The 20,100-nt window shown below is 43.0% G+C and overlaps 2 protein-coding genes and 1 long non-coding RNA gene across 17 annotated transcripts in view; 1 reads left to right on the forward strand and 2 right to left on the reverse strand.

The window, feature by feature from the left end:
• The window catches only part of ZZZ3 (zinc finger ZZ-type containing 3), a 67,830-nt gene extending 62,114 nt beyond the window's left edge, over nt 1-5,716 (reverse strand). For 3 of the 7 annotated variants that reach the window (XR_012764398.1, XR_012764397.1, XM_075424740.1), the window contains exon 1: nt 5,644-5,716. The gene's annotated coding sequence lies outside the window, so the exon portion shown is untranslated. Of the gene's footprint in view, nt 1-592; nt 671-721; nt 744-1,078; nt 1,176-2,338; nt 2,361-5,643 lie in introns of those variants that run through there. The other 4 variants (XM_075424744.1, XM_075424741.1, XM_075424745.1 and 1 more) reach the window with 4 other exon arrangements.
• Nucleotides 304-19,799, forward strand: LOC142361793 (uncharacterized). The gene is made up of 3 exons (XR_012764399.1): nt 304-415; nt 5,675-5,779; nt 19,723-19,799. It is a non-coding gene; the product is annotated as an uncharacterized LOC142361793 (long non-coding RNA).
• Nucleotides 15,138-20,100, reverse strand: part of USP33 (ubiquitin specific peptidase 33) — a 44,294-nt gene continuing 39,331 nt past the window's right edge. For all 9 annotated transcript variants that reach the window (XM_075424738.1, XM_075424737.1, XM_075424736.1 and 6 more), the window contains 3 exons: nt 19,536-19,638; nt 18,708-18,776; nt 15,138-16,276 (listed from right to left, as the gene is read on the reverse strand). In XM_075424738.1, coding sequence (XP_075280853.1) covers nt 16,119-16,276; nt 18,708-18,776; nt 19,536-19,638 — 330 coding nt within the window. In that variant the 3' untranslated portion in view covers nt 15,138-16,118. The remainder of the gene's footprint in view (nt 16,277-18,707; nt 18,777-19,535; nt 19,639-20,100) is intronic.

A 20,100-nucleotide genomic window follows, 5' to 3' on the forward strand; every position in this document is an offset into this window, starting at 1 on the left:
AGCAAAAACACCACGAAGTGGTGAGGGGGGGTAGGTAAGGGCACGGCCCAAGGCTACACCGCCGGTCGAGGGAGGGCCAAAGGGCCTCTGGATGTTACCACAGACCGGGCGCTGGGAGAGCAGCCCTGGAGCGGCCAGGGGCACAGCCACGCTGCGAAGCTGGCACCCTGCGCAGCAGGCGATGTGGCAGGACAGCGGAAGGCAATCACGGGGCGCACCAAGGGGCTCTGCGGGGCACGCCGCCCGCCAGCCCGGCCCCCGCGGCAGGGGCAGCGGCGGCAGCGGGGGGGTGAGCGCGGAGCAAGCAACGGGACACGGCCTGGGCCGCGAGGCCGCGGCCTGCGCTCCTCCGGAGAGTCGGGGGCAGGGAGGGACTGCCCGGCGCGGCCCGGGCACTGCGAGGGGCAGCCGTGAGGTGAGGTGAGGCGAGGTGAGGTGGGGCCGGGCCGGGGCGGGGGGGAGGAGGGAGCGGAGCCAGTCGCGCTTCCCCGGGGTGCCCAACCCCGCCCCGCCGCCCGTGTGGCCCGGGACACGACGGCGGGGAGGAGGCTGGTCCCAGGGTCCCCGCCCCCCGGGCCCCCGTTACCATTACCCAGCACGCCCAGCGCTGTGCCGCCATCCCGCAGCCGACCCGCTCCCGCAGGGACCAGGCGACCTCGCGAGATTTCCTCCCCCTCCCGCCCCCCCCCCCGCGCCCCGGCCCGGCCCCGCGCGCGCGCACCGCCCGCACTCATCTCGCAGCCAACATGGCGGCCGCGGCGCCGCGCACGTGTCCCCGGCCCCGCCGCCCCGGGCCGGGCGCGCGCATAGACACGCAGATGCATACGTCACGCGCGGGAGGGGGAGCGGGGGGGCGGGGCCACCGCGCACGCGCAGGAGGCGCCGCTCCGGGCCAGCTGATTCGAACAGGGCGCGCGAGCCACCACCTCCTCCCCGCACGCGCTGGTCACGTGGGGGCTTCCCCCCGCTCGTTCCCTCCTCCTCCTTCCCCTCCTTCCCCCTCCCCTCGCGGGTTCCGAACTCGGCACCATCCGGGTCCCCCCTTCCCCCGGGGCCGGGCCCGCGCCCGCGCCCTCACCTGGCGCCCGCTCCTCGCCGCGGCCGGCCCGCGCAGCCCCGCTCCCTCCGCGCTGCCCGCACCAGGCGGCGGCGGCTCCGCACAGCGCCTGCTCCCCTCCGCGCGGCGGCGGCTCCTTCCGCTTCCTTCCCCTCCCCCTCCAGCGGCTGCGGCGGGGACCCGCTCCCTGCAGCTCCGCCTGCCGGCAGAGGGCGGAGGCGCCCAGCCCGGCCTGCCCGCGGCCGACGGCCGGCCCGCTGCCCCCCGGGCGGGGGCGGTGGCCGAGCGGCGCTGCGCTCCGGCGCGTCCCGGGGCGCTGGGGCAGGTGCCTGGCGGGGCGCCCCGAGGGCCGGGGCGGGGCGGCCCGAAGCGGCGCCCGGTGCCGCCGGTGCTCCCGCCGTGCCGGGCAGCGCTGCGGCCGCTCCGCCCGCCGCCCCCCCGGGCGGGCTGCGCTGGCGCCCGGCCGCGCCGCCGCTGGCCGGCGTCTGGTAGCTTTGCTGCGGCTGGGTCGGGGAGCCGGGCGGCGCCGCGCGGGCTGGGGGACACCGCCTCCCAGCCGGCCCGAGGCAGCGCCTGCCGGGAGGGTCCCCGGGCCTGGGGCTCCGCTGCGGGCGCTCCCCGCCCGTCCCGCTCCCGTTCCCGCAGCAGGCGCCGCGCGGCACTCCGGCTCGCTACATCATCGCCAAAACCCGACCAACCGCGACCGCAAACTTCTGATCTGTGGCGTCGCCTGGCTCTTTCCCACCGTGCGTGCGATCGCCAGGCGGTACCGTTTCAGGCACAGACCCTACTCCAACCGGAGATCATTCACCTCCCAACTGCTGCGGCGTGAGCGGACGCCCGTCTGTCTCTCGCTCTCCTTGCAAGCTCTCCGTGTTTTTTCCCTGATACACCACAGTTATCACGGATCTGGAAGAGCTTCATATAGCAAAGAAACACAAAAGACTCAAGTTTTCTTTTAAATGCTTAGGAAATTCAAGAACTTTTCCATTAAGAACAATTAACAAATTTCCAAATTGCTAGAAAATCCTAAGCTAAAACCGTCTTCTGTAACAGGCGGCCAAGGACTAATGAATATTTTCAATTGCTTTTAAAAGTAGTTCCTGACCGTATAGCAATTCAGCTGGCTGATACTTCTGCAAAGACAGCAGATTTAACCAAACACTAATTGCCCAGGCGCATGGCTGGTCCTGCAGACACGCCAACCCCGACGCCAGCGTCCGCAGCAAAAACCTCTGCAGCGTTTCCACTTTCCCCAGCAGTTCTCGCTTTTCCCCGCACCTCGCCGACGTGGAACTCCTCTCCCGTGATCAGACTCCAAACAACTGAAATTCCACAGGAGAGGGAAGGGAATATTTTTCCTCGAATTGATGCCCCTGTTCTCACGCAGCCTTCTGCCTGCCTGCCCAGATCCGAAAGCGGAACGGTGCTTTCTGCGTTACTGCAGGAGCACCTGTGAGCACTAAAACGCTGCGAACTGCAGTGCGTTTGGAAACCCACTCGCTTAGCTAACCGGCTGCAGAGGCTAGAGAAATTATTGCATTTCAGACAAGCATTAGTTCTTTTGCAGTAGAACCGGGGGTTCCTCTCAGCTGCTTCGGGGCAAAATCGAATGGGTTTGGGGGTTTTTTATTTTTTTATTTTTTTCAAATTCCCATGACCGTTTACAGGTGCAGCTGAGCAGAAAAGCTGCCCTAAGCCGATAGCCTGCTGACAGGCAGCACTCCTTCCCCCTCAGCCTTCCCTGCCCCACAGTCTTTCCCAGTGCCTGCTCTGGTGCTCATCTACACACGAGGCAAACCAGTCCAACTTCCTCAACCAGCAAGAAAGCGTTCCTGTTTCTGGTGTGTTTGTTTTCAGCTAGAATATAAGCTGCATTGGCTCACCGTGGAGACCAACCAAAGAGCCAGCACATGAGGCAGGGGTCAGAGAGTGTGGCCAGCAGAGGGGAGGAACAAGACAACCCTCTTTTGGCAGCTGTAACTTTTTGGCAACAGATTAAACCAGTCAAACCATATTGTCTAACCACACCCTACACCAGGACTTGCCCTGAATTCACTGAGGAGGACGACTTCAATATTGTGTTCTGCCATCTTGCATCAGAAGCAGTAATGTCTAGTGATAGGATGATAACAAAGAACAACTGTTGATAATGGTGTGATGTTTCAGGTAGTGGTTCCTGCTAAGGAGAGGGACACTCCTGAGGCTCTTGCCCCACCTGTACATGCCCCCTGCTTTTCCCTGGATTGAATCCAGCCATTGTGTATCTGCAGGGTAGCTTGGCTCAGCTAACTTTCCGGAGGAAAATTAACAATATGCAAAGAAGAAAAAAGCAGACCATGTGTAGCAAGGACTGAGATCAAGCAGGTTTACTGAGACCTCCACCCAAGAGAAATTTACATTTAAACCTGGAGAAACCTGCTTTGTTTGAAGCTGGCTGGCTGGGGCTCTACATCCACTCTGTTGTCCCCACAGTTCAAAATCTTTTTCATCCACTCATGCTATCCTGCAGCCCCTTCCCCACAGTATCCTACAGCGGCTTTTAAATAATTCCTAAGCACAAAGGAACATTCTCCTGCCTAGCAGCAGCACATTACTTTCTCCAACACATTTTCACTTCCAGTCAGTCTCCCTTGCTCCTTCTATACCCTGCCCAAACTATATCACATTCCTAAATCTCGTGGCTGCAGTTTCCTCTGTGCTACAGCATCTATCTTGTAGCAGTAATTGGGAGCTGCATTTATTATGGGCAGCCTTGCGTACTACTCATTTATAGGGCCATGACAATTTCTCTGGCCTCGTAAATGTTGAGAGAAAAAAAACCCACGCAAACAAACAAGACAACCCACTATTTGGATCAACAGAAAATGGTATTCGTGACAGCTTTTCAGCATGTTACAATGGGACAAGCTAAAAAAAAAAAAAAAAGTAGTAGATCAGCCCCCCTCCCCTAAGTCCATACTTCCCACAAAGTCACAGAATCACAGAATGTTCGGGGTTGGAAGGGACCTCTGTGGGTCATCTAGTCCAACTCCCCTGCCGAAGCAGGGTCACCTACAGCAGGCTGCACAAGACCTTGTCCAGGCAGGTCTTGAATATCTCCAGAGAAGGAGACTCCACAACCTCCCTGGGCAACCTGTTCCAGTGCTCCGTCACCCTCAGAGGGAAGAAGTTCTTCCTCATGTTCAGACGGAACTTCCTCTGCTTCAGTTTGTGCCCTTTGCCCCTTGTCCTGTTGCTGGCCTCCACTGGAAAGAGTCTGGCCCATCCTCCTGACACCCAACCTTAAGATATTTATAGGCATTTGTAAGGTCCCCTCTCAGCCTTCTCTTCTTCAGGCTGAACAAGCCCAGCTCCCTCAGCCTTTCCTCCTAGGAGAGATGCTCCAGTCCCCTCATCATCTTTGTAGCCCTCCACTTGACTCCCCCCAGTAGTTCATCTTGAAGTGGGGAGCCCAGAACTGGACACAGTACTCCAGATGGGGCCTCACTAGGGCAGTGTAGAGGGGAAGGAGAACCTCCCTCGACCTGCTGGCCACACTCCTCCTAATGCACCCCAGGATCCCATTAGCTTTCTTGGCAGCCAGGGCACACTGCTGGCTCATGGTCAACCTGTCGTCCACCAGGACACCCAGGTCCCTCTCCACAGAGCTGGGAAGCAGCTCTGTGGAGAGTCAGGAGCTGAGATGTTTTATAACCTTCCACATCATTGAAACCTCAGCTCATGTTTGTGCATAGAGAACTGCCTAAGACCACAAGGTCCAGCTTTGATGAAGCTGTTACATGGCTTGTGCTTTCAGTGGCGGCACCACTGTTTCTACCAATCTCAGCCATGAAATAGCTTAATTGCTTCACCTATTATTAGAGCAAATTAGAAGTGATTTGTTTCTGACAACAGATGAACAAAGTTCACTCTTCACAATTCAGCACAATGGAGAAGTTGATCCTAAGGACATCTCGGTTAGTTCTGCGACAGCTGCTCTGGTATCTCTACACCATGCCCCAAGAACATGATCAGCAAGCTGTTACTGCTTGCTCCCCGACACTGCAGTTACCACAGGGTGCACGTTCTTGGCTACAGCTCTAGATCTATGCTGGCTCTTCAAAAGGGCGTGCAGGATGACAAAGATTACAGCTGAATTCACCTCCAGCTCAAGCTTATTTGTTCTGACTCCAGGGCAGCTGCATTGAACTGGCCGGTTGTGTGGAATTACTCCAGTGGATGAACAGTAAGCCCCGGACAAGATCAGAGAGCCTTTTCCTAAAGCCAGCTTAGGTTCAGTAGGGTCAGCTTCCCCAAACCTAATAAACCATCCTGGACTAGATGCCAGTTGGCTCAGCACAACACTCAGAAGTCTCTGTATTAATTACTTTACCATCTCAATAATTTTGTTTGGTACTTTATAAGTAACCTTTTGGATTCTGTATTCACATATTTCTGAAAGAAAAAAAGCATTTGCATTCTTGGGAAGAAAATTACAACAGCAGATAGTTACAGAAAATAAAGTTATAAAGGGACATTTTTATTGAGCTAAAAGCAACAAAACCACAATTAAGACCATTTTCTGCTTAAATATGCATACTTACACAGAATCACTTCATGTTTTCTTTGTTACAGGTCCTCTGTTTTGCTGCTCAATTCTGCCTGCTGTATTCCCTGGGGAACCCTAAATTTTTTTTTTTTCATTCGTGCTACCATATGGAAAGAACAAATATGAGAAAGGTGAGTTTTCCCTTAAGATCATCAACAACAAAAAAGCAATTTTCAATGTTTTTACCTGAAGCAAAATGCTTTAGATAAACAAAATTGTTCTGTGCCTAATCTTTAAAAAAAAAAAAAAAAAAAAAAATCTGCCTGAAGACATACCCTACTGACTCACTTGGGCATGGCTTCAGTAGCCAGTTTACATCAGGCTTTTAACTGCACAGGCTTTTTGCCGCAACTTTTATTAAAATGTACAATATTATAAATCCAGTAATATAGTAACAAAATGCATGTTTTTTATAATATTTACACTACTTCAAATGTTACTTGGACAAAGACTTCACAGTAGTTATGGAAGTCAGCATGTCAAAAATAATAAAAAAATTACTATAATTTTTTAAAATATGCAATTGTGGTAAATTGCACAAGATTATAAGTGGTCATCTGGTCTAATATCTATTAAAAATAAATCCACTCCAGCCATAAATTTAGAATGCCTGTCTTTATGACACTTCTTTTTGTGGGAACAAGGCGGGGAGAAATTCAAAATAATAGCTATTAAACAGAACGACCTCCAGTCATTGATAAAGGATATGTACATTAGACAATTTAGGAGTCTTATAACCCACAGGGACTACTGCAGAGTTGACTTTGGTTACTGAAAGATGTCATATTCCATGCTGAAAAGGTTGCCAATTACAAAAGTTAAACATATTTAGGAAGTTGCTACTTTATTTCCATTGTATGCCCAAATATTTAAAGTAGGGGCAATCTAACCCAAATTTGTCTAAAAGTTTGCAGTTGAACAGATCTGATACTTACTTTTAATAATTAAATTCATTAGGCTATATTCAGCACAATGTATAACCACTCCTAACTCTTGAAGTGTTCCCATTTATGTGGCTTCTTCTAATTTCAGTAGAGTCTTCAAAGTCAGGTAAATATGAAGTGACAGGTAGACTGCAGTGCATTATTAAAAAAAATATTCCAGATTGGAACTTCTTAAACATAAAAGCAGTATATCAAGAAGGAAGCTGCTTGTTTTCCAAAATGTATTCTACTTCTTAGTTTTTCATGCTCAAGAATGAGACTTTGTATTTCAAAACTGAAATGCTGGTGTCTAAAATAAAAAAATACAGTTGCTTGAAATATTTACATCAGTTAGTTTGAACATGTTATTATTCTAGTGTATAAACTTTGACTCACACTTAAGAAAACAACAGTCCAGAGACTTCCAGGTTCTGGAAGATTTCACATACGTGAGACAGGGAAGTTTTGACTAAATGGGATTAGAATGGGAGCTGAACCTATATGGGCACAGGTGTTTTGCCTAAGGCTACTGAAAAATTAAAGTCGATATTAATAGTTACCTTACTGGAGTGTTTACATCAGCACTGACTTTATGAGTTAGTTAGCTTACTCTAGGAGTTTCACCCCTTCCAGATGTTACAAACTCCTATGCAAACAATCGCTTTTATCTTTCCCCTTTCCTTTAGAAACATCCCTTTGTTACATGTATGGAGCACTCTCAGGTATTAGTGGTTCTGCATTAATGCTTTCAATTATGTGCAACCTACATAAAGATGTGTCACGTCATGGAATATCACTGTTACTGTGTTGACTACCTTGCATATTCCTTCAGGTCCTAGATGACATTAAAGGGCTCTATTGTTACTCAAAGTGAACAGCATGTAGTATGTTCAATGTAAGCCAGGAAAACAGAGCTTAGACGTTTTCAAGTAAGATGCAGGAAAAGGAAGAGGAAAAGGAAGAGGAAAAGGAAGAGGAAAAGGAAGAGGAAAAGGAAAATAAGCTGGCATGTTTCTGCCTAGCATTTAGGCACAATTTTTTTCCAAAGAGAAAAGTTTTTTATAAAGACAAGCCTAGCCTGTGATTCGGGATTTCATACAGGACATGAAAGACTGAATTCTTATTTAAACCTAATGGCCATCACACAAGAGTGGACATCAACACCACTGACAGTTTAAAGAAGAGAGATCCCTGTTCAGGGCTCAAACCCAGAGTGGAGGCTAGACAATCTTCAGCTTTAGGTTAACAGCGTGATCAGGAAGCTTAGCATCTCCTGGAGGAGGCTAGCAGAGAAGCAGCCCAGAAAGTGCCTCCATTACCTGTATCTTTTTCAAACTCACAGAATCACAGAATGGTAGGGGTTGCAAGGGACCTCTGTGGGTCATCCAGTACAACCCCCCTGCCGAAGCAGGGTCACCTACAGCAGGCTGCACAAGACCTTGTCCAGGCGGGTCTTGAATATCTCCAGAGAAGGAGACTCCACAACCTCCCTGGGCAGCCTGTTCCAGGGCTCCGTCACCCTCAGAGGGAAGAAGTTCTTCCTCATGTTCAGAAGGAACTTCCTCTGCTTCAGTTTGTGCCCATTGCCCCTTGTCCTGTCACTGGGCACCACTGAAAAGAGCTTGGCCTCATCCTCCTGACACCCACCCTTGAGATATTTATAACCATTTATTAGGTCCCCTCGCAGCCTTGTCTTCTTCAGGCTGAACAAGGCCAGCTCCCTCAACCTTTCCTCAGAAGAGAGATGCTCCAGTCCCCTCACCATCCTCGTAGCCCTCCATTGGACTCTCTCCAGTAGCTCCTCATCTTTCTTGAAGTGGGGAGCCCAGAACTGGACACAGTACTCCAGATGGGGCCTCACTAGGGCAGTGTAGAGGGGAAGGAGAACCTCCCTCTACCTGCTGGCCACACTCCTCCTAATGCACCCCAGGATCCCATTAGCTTTCTTGGCAGCCAGGGCACACTGCTGGCTCATGGTCAACCTGTCGTCCACCAGGACACCCAGGTCCCTCTCTGCTGAGCTGCTCTCCAGTAGGTGCGCCCCAAGCCTGTACTGCTGCAGAAGGAGCCCAGGAAGACTGGCCTCTGCTCTTGAGTGTGCGAAGTCAAGGTCACACGTGAGGCTGAGATTGCTGCTGATCTAATTCAAGAGACAAATTACCTGCACTACCCTGTTTGGTGGGAAAGCAAATTAATTATACTACAATGAAAAAAGCTGAGAGAGAGTACCTTTCCCTTACTGAAAATTATTCAGAAAATGAGACACCAAAGAAGAGTTCATAGCTAAATAAATGTCTTCTTTCTTGCTTCTACAGTTAAACTGTAAAGTCAGTCTAAATATAAAAATCTCAGGACTAGACTAGAAATTTAATTCAAAATATTGTCTAACTGAATTAATAGCTATCAATCGATTAGCATTTTGGCACGTATGAGGGCATTTCTTTCATTATAGCTGAAAATCTCAAAGTAATCTTACTTCTGGTCCTGAAGAGGTGTGCACACTGATGGAAACAAACATGCATTCACAGCATGAGCAAGTGCGGCATCTCTGTTCATTTGGGTTTGGCATTTCAATAAGACTCCTGGGGGAAGGGGGGAAGCAATGTATCACCATGGTAACCAGGACATCTTGTTTTAGCATGTACACTAAAAACCACACAGGACAGAACAAAATTAGTCACCTAGAAAAAAAATATTCATTTCTGGGCAAAAATATTCACAAACAATGAAAACGAAAAGGTCTTGGGACGGTCCTGTGTGACAAAAGACAAAAATGGCTATTTTCCATTTCTGACAGCTGACAATTTATTTTGAGCTATTTTTTCTTACTTTTAAGAATCAAATGCCTCTCTTCTCTGCCCTCTTTATCCTTCTCAACAAAGTACTTTAAGATTTACTTTCTCAAGTGGTAAGTTATTCCAAGAATGCATCTTACTAAAGTTCTTAATGCATAAGAAGTTCTTTGTGAGTTCCAAGTGCAAAAGGAGGAACATATCTGGAAATGAAATCTTCTGATCTTCATTCATATTATGAAAACATTTTGTGGATGGTGACTGCTTTATTTTTGCACCTCCCATGCTGCTGAACAAATGATTAGTAAGAAAAATAAGTGATTTGAGATTCACTAGCATTGCATAAAGGCATATCAAAACTGCATAAATAGCCAGTGTATTCGCATTACTCCAACATTACTTTTTTACTGACAGATCATTTCATAATAGTATATAATCATAAGTGTCAACTGTATTTCTTCATGTCCACTCATTTCAACAACTAGAACGTGTATTCAACCCTTTTAGCTAATCAACTCAATCCTGAACAAGTCAGAAAATGAAAATTCTTGCCTATTCATCTTATATGAATATCCTATTTGAGTGATCAAGTTCCTATTGCATTTTCTTAAGCCCACACATATACACATCTACAATCCTTATAAGGAAACTTGTCATTCAGTGACTTGGTATGTGGTATCACTAACTATCCATAAAACCTATCATCAGACATCAGTCATATGTTTCTCACAAATGGACCTTCTTTTTCTAGCTGCATGTCTCAGCTGACACACATTTAGAAGAGAGAAAAGTTTTGTGACAAATACCAGCTTTCTATTAAAAGTATGACCCTGCTATTGTAAGCAAACATCTGTAATATTAACTATATTATAAACAGATGAAGTTTTATCTTACTGTGTGGCAGTGTTCACACTGTTTTTTATGGAGAAACAGCCTTGTCACCTTGTTGAATGGCTGAAAGCTAGGCTGAAGCTATTCTTAATTTAAGATGAGTCACATGTTTTAAACAGCTATCTATATTATAGAATATATTCAAGAAAACCAGTTCTACTTTTCACTGTGAGAATAGCTCTTGTCAAATTTTTTACTGAAAAAGGCTATTTTCTAATCTGCTAAGATTTTGAAAGCTAATATAAACCAAGTTTGTTTGCAACCAGATAATTCCTGTGAAATAATGCTGAAAGTGATTTGTCTTTCTTTGTGACACTTCAGAAATCTAGAACTCTTATTTTGCTTCCTGCTACTAATTGTCAGCTCTGGATGGCTTAAGTATAGAGGGAAGCCAGAAAAGCCATCTGTTTGGAAGAATGAAAAAGCCTATTTGTTTTACTCATTTCCTGGGCAAAATGAAGAGCTGAAAGGTTTTCAGTGAGAAAACTGCTTAGACTGCACTAAGCCAGATGTATAAAGGGAATTCAAAAGGAGTAAATGGAACAGAATTTTCTTAGTTCAGTATAAAATAGTTGTATGACAAATATGAACAAACCACTTGCCCCTTTAAGCAGATAAACTGTAAGTTTATTTCAGGCTTGCTTTTCCAAATGAACTTATATGATGAATAACAGGATAATCTATCAATCAAAAAAGAAAACCCCAAACCCTAAATGTTAGCAGTATCATTATAAATAAATGCCTATGATACTAACTTGAAAGAAGCTTCTTGGCTTTAGTCCTTTTAAGAAAACCTATGATATCTCATCTTAGAAAAAGCCAATCACTATATGAGTTTTGAATCCAAAAAGCAGGATTCTTACATAACACATTAGCACAGCACATCAAATTACACCAGATTTCGTAAGAAAAATTCATGCCTAGATAGACATAGTTAACTTTTACTCCACAAATGAAAATTGCTTCATCCACATAATACATCTGATAGCCAAACGTATTTCTAACACTTTACACTGATGTCTCACTCTCCGTGGGACATACCGCTAACTCAACAGATACTTCTATAAAATTATCCTGCTCTGGGCGGCTATCTTTACCAAAAAAATACAGAACCATACAAATTTAGAAAAGACTCTAAATTCTTTCAGATGTCACCGAGTATTGCACTCCACTGGACGGACAGGTCCCCCAGCCTCCAGAGTAGGGACTAACGCACTACTTACTACCTGCTAGCTCCAACCCTCTGACATCTCCACTTTGATAGCTTGGTCAGAAGTTAATTCCTATCAACATAGCTCTGCCGTTAGAACAGCAAGCATTCCCGCATGACTCTGTGACTCTCAAGCATAGCTAAACAGACTAGAACTTCCACATCAAGTATGGTATCATCAGGCAGACGTAGTATATTAATTAAAAACCCTAAATACATTAGCTTCCATTGACCCAGCTGCATATAATAGGTTTGCAAGTCATGGTACAATATCTAGACAGAGCACTAAAACTCAAATACAAGCTCTCTTTACAACTGTCTGGGATGTGTAGCAACAATGGGTGTGGCTGTTCTCCTTGAATTCAGATTTGGCAGATCTCTCACCATAGAGCGCTTACCCTACAGTGGTTTTCATCAAATAGATATTAGAGGATACCTTAAAACCTGTTTTTGCTTCATTCAGGCAGCTCAACAGCTGACAATGACAATAGTATTCAGATAAAATATGCAGAGTTATCAAAATGGTTCCGAGTTTGTCTGATATGAATGAAAATAGCTTTTGCCCTTTTTTGTCTTACCTTCATGTAGCTTTTGAAGAGTGTATGAAGTCTCTAACTTACCTAGCAAGCTTTCAAGCCGTTAGTGATGGGAAGGCTGACACCCATTAAAGCAGTCATTTGAGTGTCATTTATCTATTTGAAAACAAAAAACAACCTTTATCGGATGTACCTGCCCAAGATCACTATTCCAACATAGAACCAAAAATAGCTATTGTAGTGCCTCCAGCTACAGTTCAATTAAGAGACTGGAGAAAGAGACTGTGCATTTATACCTACCTCTATGTATCTATCCCTAGACACACGACTAATTTAGATTATATTTGCAGAAACAGCTTTCTGGACTATCTATGTTAAACAATAAATTTGCATCACAGAATTGTCTTCAGAACTTCCTTCATTTCCTAATGTTCCAGTCACAGATGACGAAGAGACTGACCTTAAATCAGTAAAAATGTAATACGGGGTAATTTTATAGCTAACAAGCAGGCCATTTTTATTTGCTTTCCTAAACTGATAGACTAATACTTTGCTCTCACTTCTGAAGTGTAATATAGAAGTGCCTTATTTTACTACTAAGTAACTCAGTAGCGCTTCTGCTAATTTTTTTTCCCTCCAATTATACTGCTCAGCTACATCACATAGCATCTGAAGCACCCTCCTCAACGCTGGGGGTTCAGATGAACAATTAGCTACACTACTTGCAGAAAAACTTCGAAAATTTAGAGAAATCAAGCTTTGAGCTGTGAAGTCCCCCACACCCCCCATGCAATGTTCTCCAGAAGAGAGGATTAAAGCTACCAGACTGAACAGCAGGCTTTTAACAGCTTAAATCTAGATTCCCAGGCCTAAAACAAGGACTCCACTGGATTCTTCCCTTCTTGAAATGACAGCTTCCCTGGCACCCAAACACATTGCTCTGTTTCCTCAACTGGAAACAAATGAACAAAGAATCCAAATAGTCTGGTGAAAGGCTTATGGAAAAAAAAAATAATTTCCACAGCCCCTTCCTGAGATGCATTCTTTCTTTGCTGTGAATCAGACAGCTCTTCACAGTGAAGGCTTCTCCTTTACCTACACTCTGCAGCGTTGCCTTCCTGCCAGCGTACCCAAGCCATCTGTCTGGAGTTCTCCCACACTGGCTTACTTTAAAAGGCTACTTCCATTCCTGTGGCACAAAACCCTTTGTAGAGCTCTCAAAGGGCTAAAAGCAAGACAGTCATCACTTTGGAACTGTCTCTCAAACACAAACGCATCTATTTCATCTCTGCAAACTCGGGTTTGTTGTTTTCTTTTTAAGGCATGACAAACAGTTGCAGTGAGAAGATGCCTTTTACCATGGTGACAGAGGCATTCCACAAATTCTGCTAAAGTATCTTGTTACTGATCTATGTGCATCACCGTTTAAAATTATGTTTCATTATGGATTCCCAGACACCCAGCAGAAAATACTGACAAAACTGCTAGAAGATTTCTAGATTTCTAACAGGCTACCTAAACCTAGCACAAGTCACCATTGCTAAAGCTGAGGCAAATACTCCTACTCACGTAGGAAAAATTGTTCACTATTATCCAGCAATTATTTCCACCTTGGAAGCCTTGCATCTTCAGCATGCTTTTAAGCAGCTTCATTTTCAACGCTGAGTCTTGTTGCTCTCCTCTGAAATAACCTCTCCCCAACTCGTTTTTATGATCATACAGCATCCAAAACTGGGAACAGTACAGATGAGATCTCCCAACAAGCACAGCACCAAGTAGAGCAGAATAATTACCTCCTGTGCCTCACATCTGATGCTTTTGTTACTATTACCCAGAACAGGTTTTGTTTTGGTATCACTGGATTTTAACTCTTAATGTGATCTGCTACAATTCCCAGAACAGTTAGCACAGAACTGCTTCATTTCCCTGACAAGCCGATGTCCATAACATTCAATTCATTCTTCTTTTGCAAGTTTTACAGGGGGAGTCTGTTGCACCATCCAGATTATTAATGAAAACACAATAAATTTGTAAACCTGATCACTATACAGTGACTTAACCAAGAACGTATTTCCCAAGTTTCTAATTAAGAACATCATATAGGAAAAATTCTTCCTAAAGTATGCAGACCTATTCATAGTTATTTAGCTTTAGTATGTCACAGAACCTTAATAATAGCGTAAATGAGATTAAAACTTAGTTAAAAAAAAAAAAAGAAAAAAGAGTTAAAATAAGACAGTATAAATCCAGGTTTAGTTTAGTCACTCTAATATAAACAAAGCACCAAAAAACAGAGGCAGGAAATTAGAATGGCCTTCCACAGGGCAAGGTCAGCGAGTTACTATTGACTGTTCATAAGCAAGTTAACTTTATCTTAATCAGCAAGACAAGTCTGTAGTAGTAACTGATGTGTTTGTTTACCTTGTACATATAGAGGTAACTTGAGATTAATTTCAAGTTGCCTTATCTACTAATATAAAATTGTCCAAATGCAGAAGTCTCTGCTCATTGTTTCTTTACATTTACGCCTATGCAAATGCAAGGCTTCTCAGCTGCTGATGTCTCACGACCTCCTCTGGAATTCAAAGAACACTTACATACAAGTTCAGAAACTTAACAGGCTGGCCAAGAGCTACCTGCAATATAGTTTAAAATTGAAAAATGTTTTCCCTATGTACCAGCTGTATAATCATTGCTTTCACACTGCTGTCCATTTACCCCTCTTATTCGCACTGCTGAGTTTTTAGCTCTAGTTCTTCTCAGGTAGGCTGAGGAAAATACTGGGATTTACATTCAGACAGAACTGACTCCTCCTACACGGCACATCAGCAAGTACTTGAGGTTAGATTACACTTTCTCTAGGACTCCTATAGGTGGCTTTTTAACCACAATAGCTTAAAGTGCTTTGCAACGTTCAAAACCAGTTTGATTTTATACTAGATATAAAATTATCCAGAAGAACGTTATGTCAGCATTTTCTTACTTTGGAGCTAGAACTGTCAACATCATTGCCTAATCATAAAGTGGTCGAGAACTATAGTTATATGGGTGTGAGAGCAGTACCACAGCATTACTTCAAAAGTTTTTGTATTGATGTAATAAATTAAAAACATTTAAGAAAGTTTTTTTCCCCCCTCTTCCACAGTTTATTATTTTTTTATTGATCCAGCCTTCAATAATGCTACTTATTTGGTAACAATATCAGGCAAAAACAAGAGCAATGCCATTCTGCATTCCAATATGAATCATTCAGTAAAGTTTTGCAATATATACATTTTATCCAGCTTCTGATGTTATAGGTCATCATGCCAATGAAATTTTTTAACAATACAATAAAACCAGACAATTTAATTTCTGAAATTTATATCACTCATGTCCATAATCATTTTACATTTCACACTTCATGCTCTCAAACGTTACCCTAGACACAGCTAAATCTTTTCGTCACATATACTAGTAAAGACACTAGCCAGTTTTATAGCATTACAGAAGACTATAATAAGATGCAAAATTTAGCAGTTAATAACTTATATCATTTTCTGACTAAAACAATATTCAATCTACACTAATGTTTGATCCATTCAAATACAGTAAGTATTTGGATGTTATATACTACCCATTTCGTATACTTACAGTGCAAAGTAAGTGAGAATATTTTTCCTGAGCATTTAGGAAATGAAAATCCTTTTTCTTTGTCATTGATTGCAACCCATTTAAAATATACTCCCTGTATTCCTAGGCTTGTCAAGACTGTACAATTAAGACCGGCAAAAGTTAGTAGCTATCAGAAGCCCAATCAGGAATCAGAAGGGTTATTGAGCATCTCTAAAATTTGTCCCCATTTTTCAAGTCTAAGGATATAACAGGATTTTGACTTATACCAAAAAGTTCAGAAATTAAGCACTCCAAAATGTACAAACCACATGCCTTCCAAAGCAGAGAAACAGCCTCTATTTAAATAAATTGTAATACATATTTCAACTTACTATTCTGTAGTTAATGTAATGCCCATTGAGCTGTGCCTCCAACAGACATAAGAGAATAAAACTTTTAGGAATGTATTTTGGGCATTTTGTAAGGAAGCTGGATTCCTTACAAGTTCCTCTTTTTCTCAATAGCTACAGACCATGAGTTTCTAATTCAATCTTCTCCTCTGTTTGCAAGATATCAGGTTCCACTGGAGGAACAGGTGGTCTGAGTATAATCTCTGGACCTCCACCATAGATTGACTGAAGAAAATTCCATGTTTCTTCAGATATTTGTCCAGAATCTGCACCTGAAAACATTTTTAAAATTGTAGTTACTATTTAGAATAATTCTTTAATGATTTCTTTGAAGTCTGTAACAGCTACAAAAAGAAAAAAAGAGAGTCAGATTTAAAACACTAATGTGAATTTGTGCTTTATCTTGCACCTACTACCAAACCCAATGACATATTTTGTATTAACTTTACACTTCTTCATTCTTTTAACTATCTGCTCTGAACTATGCAGTACTTAAGACACCTCAAGCATAAAACACATGAAGGCTCTATGATAAACATCTTACCTGATACTTATCAATCAAGCTGACAACTGGTAGCTCAACTGGTACACAGGAAACAGCGATTCGTCTTAATATAAGGATATGCAGTCCCATGAATTACACAGTAAAGTTCAAGGACTCAAGATTCTTGTTTCATAAAAGAAATTAATACTGGTAGTAAGGAATAAAAGTGTGAGAACCACAGTGAAACTCTCAGAACCCCAGAGAGAAGCCACTATAAGGACATTAACAGCCCCACTAATGCTCCTTGTATGTAGCGCTGATTGGTCAGCCCAGTTTCTTTTTGTTCATGGATTTTTTTAAGTCTTTGCTTATGATTCCATTTCTCTGACTAGAGGCCACTCTCCTGTCTCAGGTCGGCATCCAACAATCATTTTTGATTTTTTGTAACCTTTTAGAGTGGCAAAGGGCAAGGGAGCTTCAGCACATCACCCCTCTAGGTTTTCAAGGATCCTGTCTGATACAGTTGAAGTGGTTTCTTCACACTATCCTGGGCAGAGAGGACAAATTTATATTCTATCTGAATAAACACCCTGTTCTTTAAGCAACTTCTTAAAAACCCGCCCTGCAGCAAGTTTCCCCCCAATATCCTTATTGGATACTATTAATCTGTTTTGTTAAGCCTACTTTCAGCACCCTACTACTTAAAAAAAACCCCAAAACACAAACCCACACCAAAACAAACACGCAAACAAAAAAACCACCACTATAACAACAGGACTTCTCCCCCTATCTCCTATACTTTTCTGTCCTCACCACCTGCTCCAGCGCGCCTATTACTGTACTTTATATATAAAAAGTTTCCAAAGAGGAAGGGTTCAAAGAGCTGGACATGTGTTTACCTACACCAACTCAACCATGCAAAGCTTCATCTGGAAGTCATGATGCAGATCCTATGCCAGTACTAATGACGTTATGTCTCAGTTTTACTCATTTAGGTTCAGGTACTCAGAAAATCAACTCCATCTCTGTAGGCACAGGAGGAGATCTTCACTCTCTTATTCAGATTCCAGCTCTTCTAATGGTCAGGTTTAACTGAGCAGGCACAGTGAAATAATGCACTGGGATCAGGACCACTGGATCACAGATATATGTAATACTGTACACTATTTAGTGGTGTTCCCACCTCTTCTCTCATGACTTAAAAGACAAATTTTCCACAGCCTATTGGTCTCCATTTCTACTCAAGTTCTAAATTGAATTAACGTAGCTGAAGTCAAGTCAAAAACTGGCTAATTTGCTATCAATTATTGATTCTAAAGTGATTTTTTTTTTGCTACACAATCTGATGCTTTATACCTTGTATTTGAATTCTACATCAGCGCTTAAATCATTAAAATGTACTGCAAAACTCAGGAGTGCAAGAAATCATTCTTTTTTAAATACACGCTTGACATTTTATAACCAGTGAGGTTTATGCAGGGCCTAGTGGCCTCCAGTGAACTGCCATGGGTAGGTCCACTGCATGCTGTAGCAGTAAGTTAAATCGGGAAAAAATCCAGTTAAATAAAGGTTAATCTTAATGATGCATTTTTTTTTAAGCTGAGCTACAGTGAATTTAAATATTCATGGGAAGCCTAAAGTATTCATAAAGCAGGCCATATCAGATTTTTTTCTCTGTACCTACAAATCTCAAATAAATGGTATTAAGCATCTAACTGTGAAGAATAACAAAGAAATCTGTATCTTTGCATGCTAGAGAAATGTTTGCAATGTACAGTGGCAAACAACTTGCAGAAAAATGAGCAACAGCATTTAATTACTCCGGTTTATTTCCATGTGTCAGAAGTAGCTCTCAACTAAAATTAGGTTTCAAGATTCAAATAACTACATACAGACATATGACACAGTCTAAAAGCCAATCTCCCAATTTATGTTAAAAAATCCCCAAATCAAACCAAGTGATACAAAGCCAAAGCACACTTTTCACCATTTCAAAGTTACTCTGCACCTCCTTCCACACTCTCAGCTGTACTTGAGTAGGCTATTATATACTAATTCTTTATTTTAAGAATAAGCTGCTCCCTCCAAAATGGGAACAACACAGATTCACTAGAAACTGCCATTTTATGATAACAGTTAAAAAAAGAATTCATAACCAACTTTCCAAACTTCAGCAAAGACATCATAAGGAGCCCAAAACTGCAGCAATTGACACCTACCTTGTTTTAGCACAGCATTTCCACATTTGGTTACTGCAATCTTAGTGTTATCAATAGGACCAGGAGGATCTAGTGTGACAGAAAGATGATTAAAATTGGGAGAGCTGAAAACAAATGGCAGGCTGGAGGTTCTGTTTTCAAATGGAATGAGAAATAGCTTGTTTATTTACTGTTTGTTCTTGTACTGCTTAACAGTACATTCTAAGTCCTTAAAAACTAATCAGAATTTTGATTAGGAGCAAGTTTTTCAAAGCATTTACGATTACGGTAAGTCTTCAAGCAAAGTGAAACACAAATTAATCCTAATTCTTACCCCTGGCAAAGCTGTCCTAGAGCATACTCAGACAAGACTGTAGAATATTTTAACGTGTTCCCAGTGCAAAACTTTAGAGGCATCTATACTAAGCTAATTATTACAGTGGTTGCTCAGCTATCTATGAGTTTAGGTTTTGACACTGAGGTCACCTTTCCTCCAGAAGCTGTAGCATTATCTATCAGTTTGCACAGCAAAAGTCATCCTTCCTTGTACTTAGATCCAATTTTCCTGCTGTTGCTAACAGCAAACCCCCTGCAAACAAGCAACATTCTTTCCACAACTATCCAATTATCCATTCTTGTGAATTATTTGACTATATTCTGTAATTTGGTTCCTGGATATATTTATAACCTATAAAACCTGTGTCTTAGATGTTAAGAGCTTTTGTTGCCTTCTCTATTTGTTCTTCCTACAGCCTTCTACCAAAGCAGAAACAATTTACTTAAACAGTACCACCACTTGACAACAAAAAAGAAAAGATTACCCATATTTTTCAATGGAGCACAACTTACCACTGTCTTTACCCTTCACAAATCCTTCCCACTCTCTGAACCATTGCATACTGATGCAGTAAAACGTTGACGGAGATTCTTCTTCTTGGAAGGCTCTATTAAGCTGAGAGTAAAAAGAAAGCTTGTTTTTCTGCCTTTTTTTTTTTTTAAACTACTAAATTCTATTAACCATTGTAATTATTAACAGTGCAACATTCCACTGCTACAGAACATTGTAAAGAACTACTGATCATCAGAACAGTAAACACCTGGCGAATTCCCAAGGTGAGATTTTGACATAGTGGTAAGCTTTCGTATTTAAAGATGATTTATTCTTTAATTGAGAACTTATTTTTTCCTGAGAACAGCAACAAGTTCTTCTTAAGCACAAGTGCCTACCCATCAGACACTACTGGATAACTGCTGTGAAGGCTGAACTTTCAAGTAGCAAAAGAAAGCAGAAATCTTGTTTTTGTAAAATGAAATAAAACAGTGCTTTGAAAGGTTTGCTCCATAAGTTTATGGAAGGTTCTTTGTGTGATGAACTGTATCTTCATCTATGTTTGTTTTTCCCCTAATACTTTGA

This window comes from Opisthocomus hoazin, chromosome 6, assembly GCF_030867145.1.
Source record: "Opisthocomus hoazin isolate bOpiHoa1 chromosome 6, bOpiHoa1.hap1, whole genome shotgun sequence".
Taxonomy (NCBI): domain Eukaryota; kingdom Metazoa; phylum Chordata; class Aves; order Opisthocomiformes; family Opisthocomidae; genus Opisthocomus; species Opisthocomus hoazin.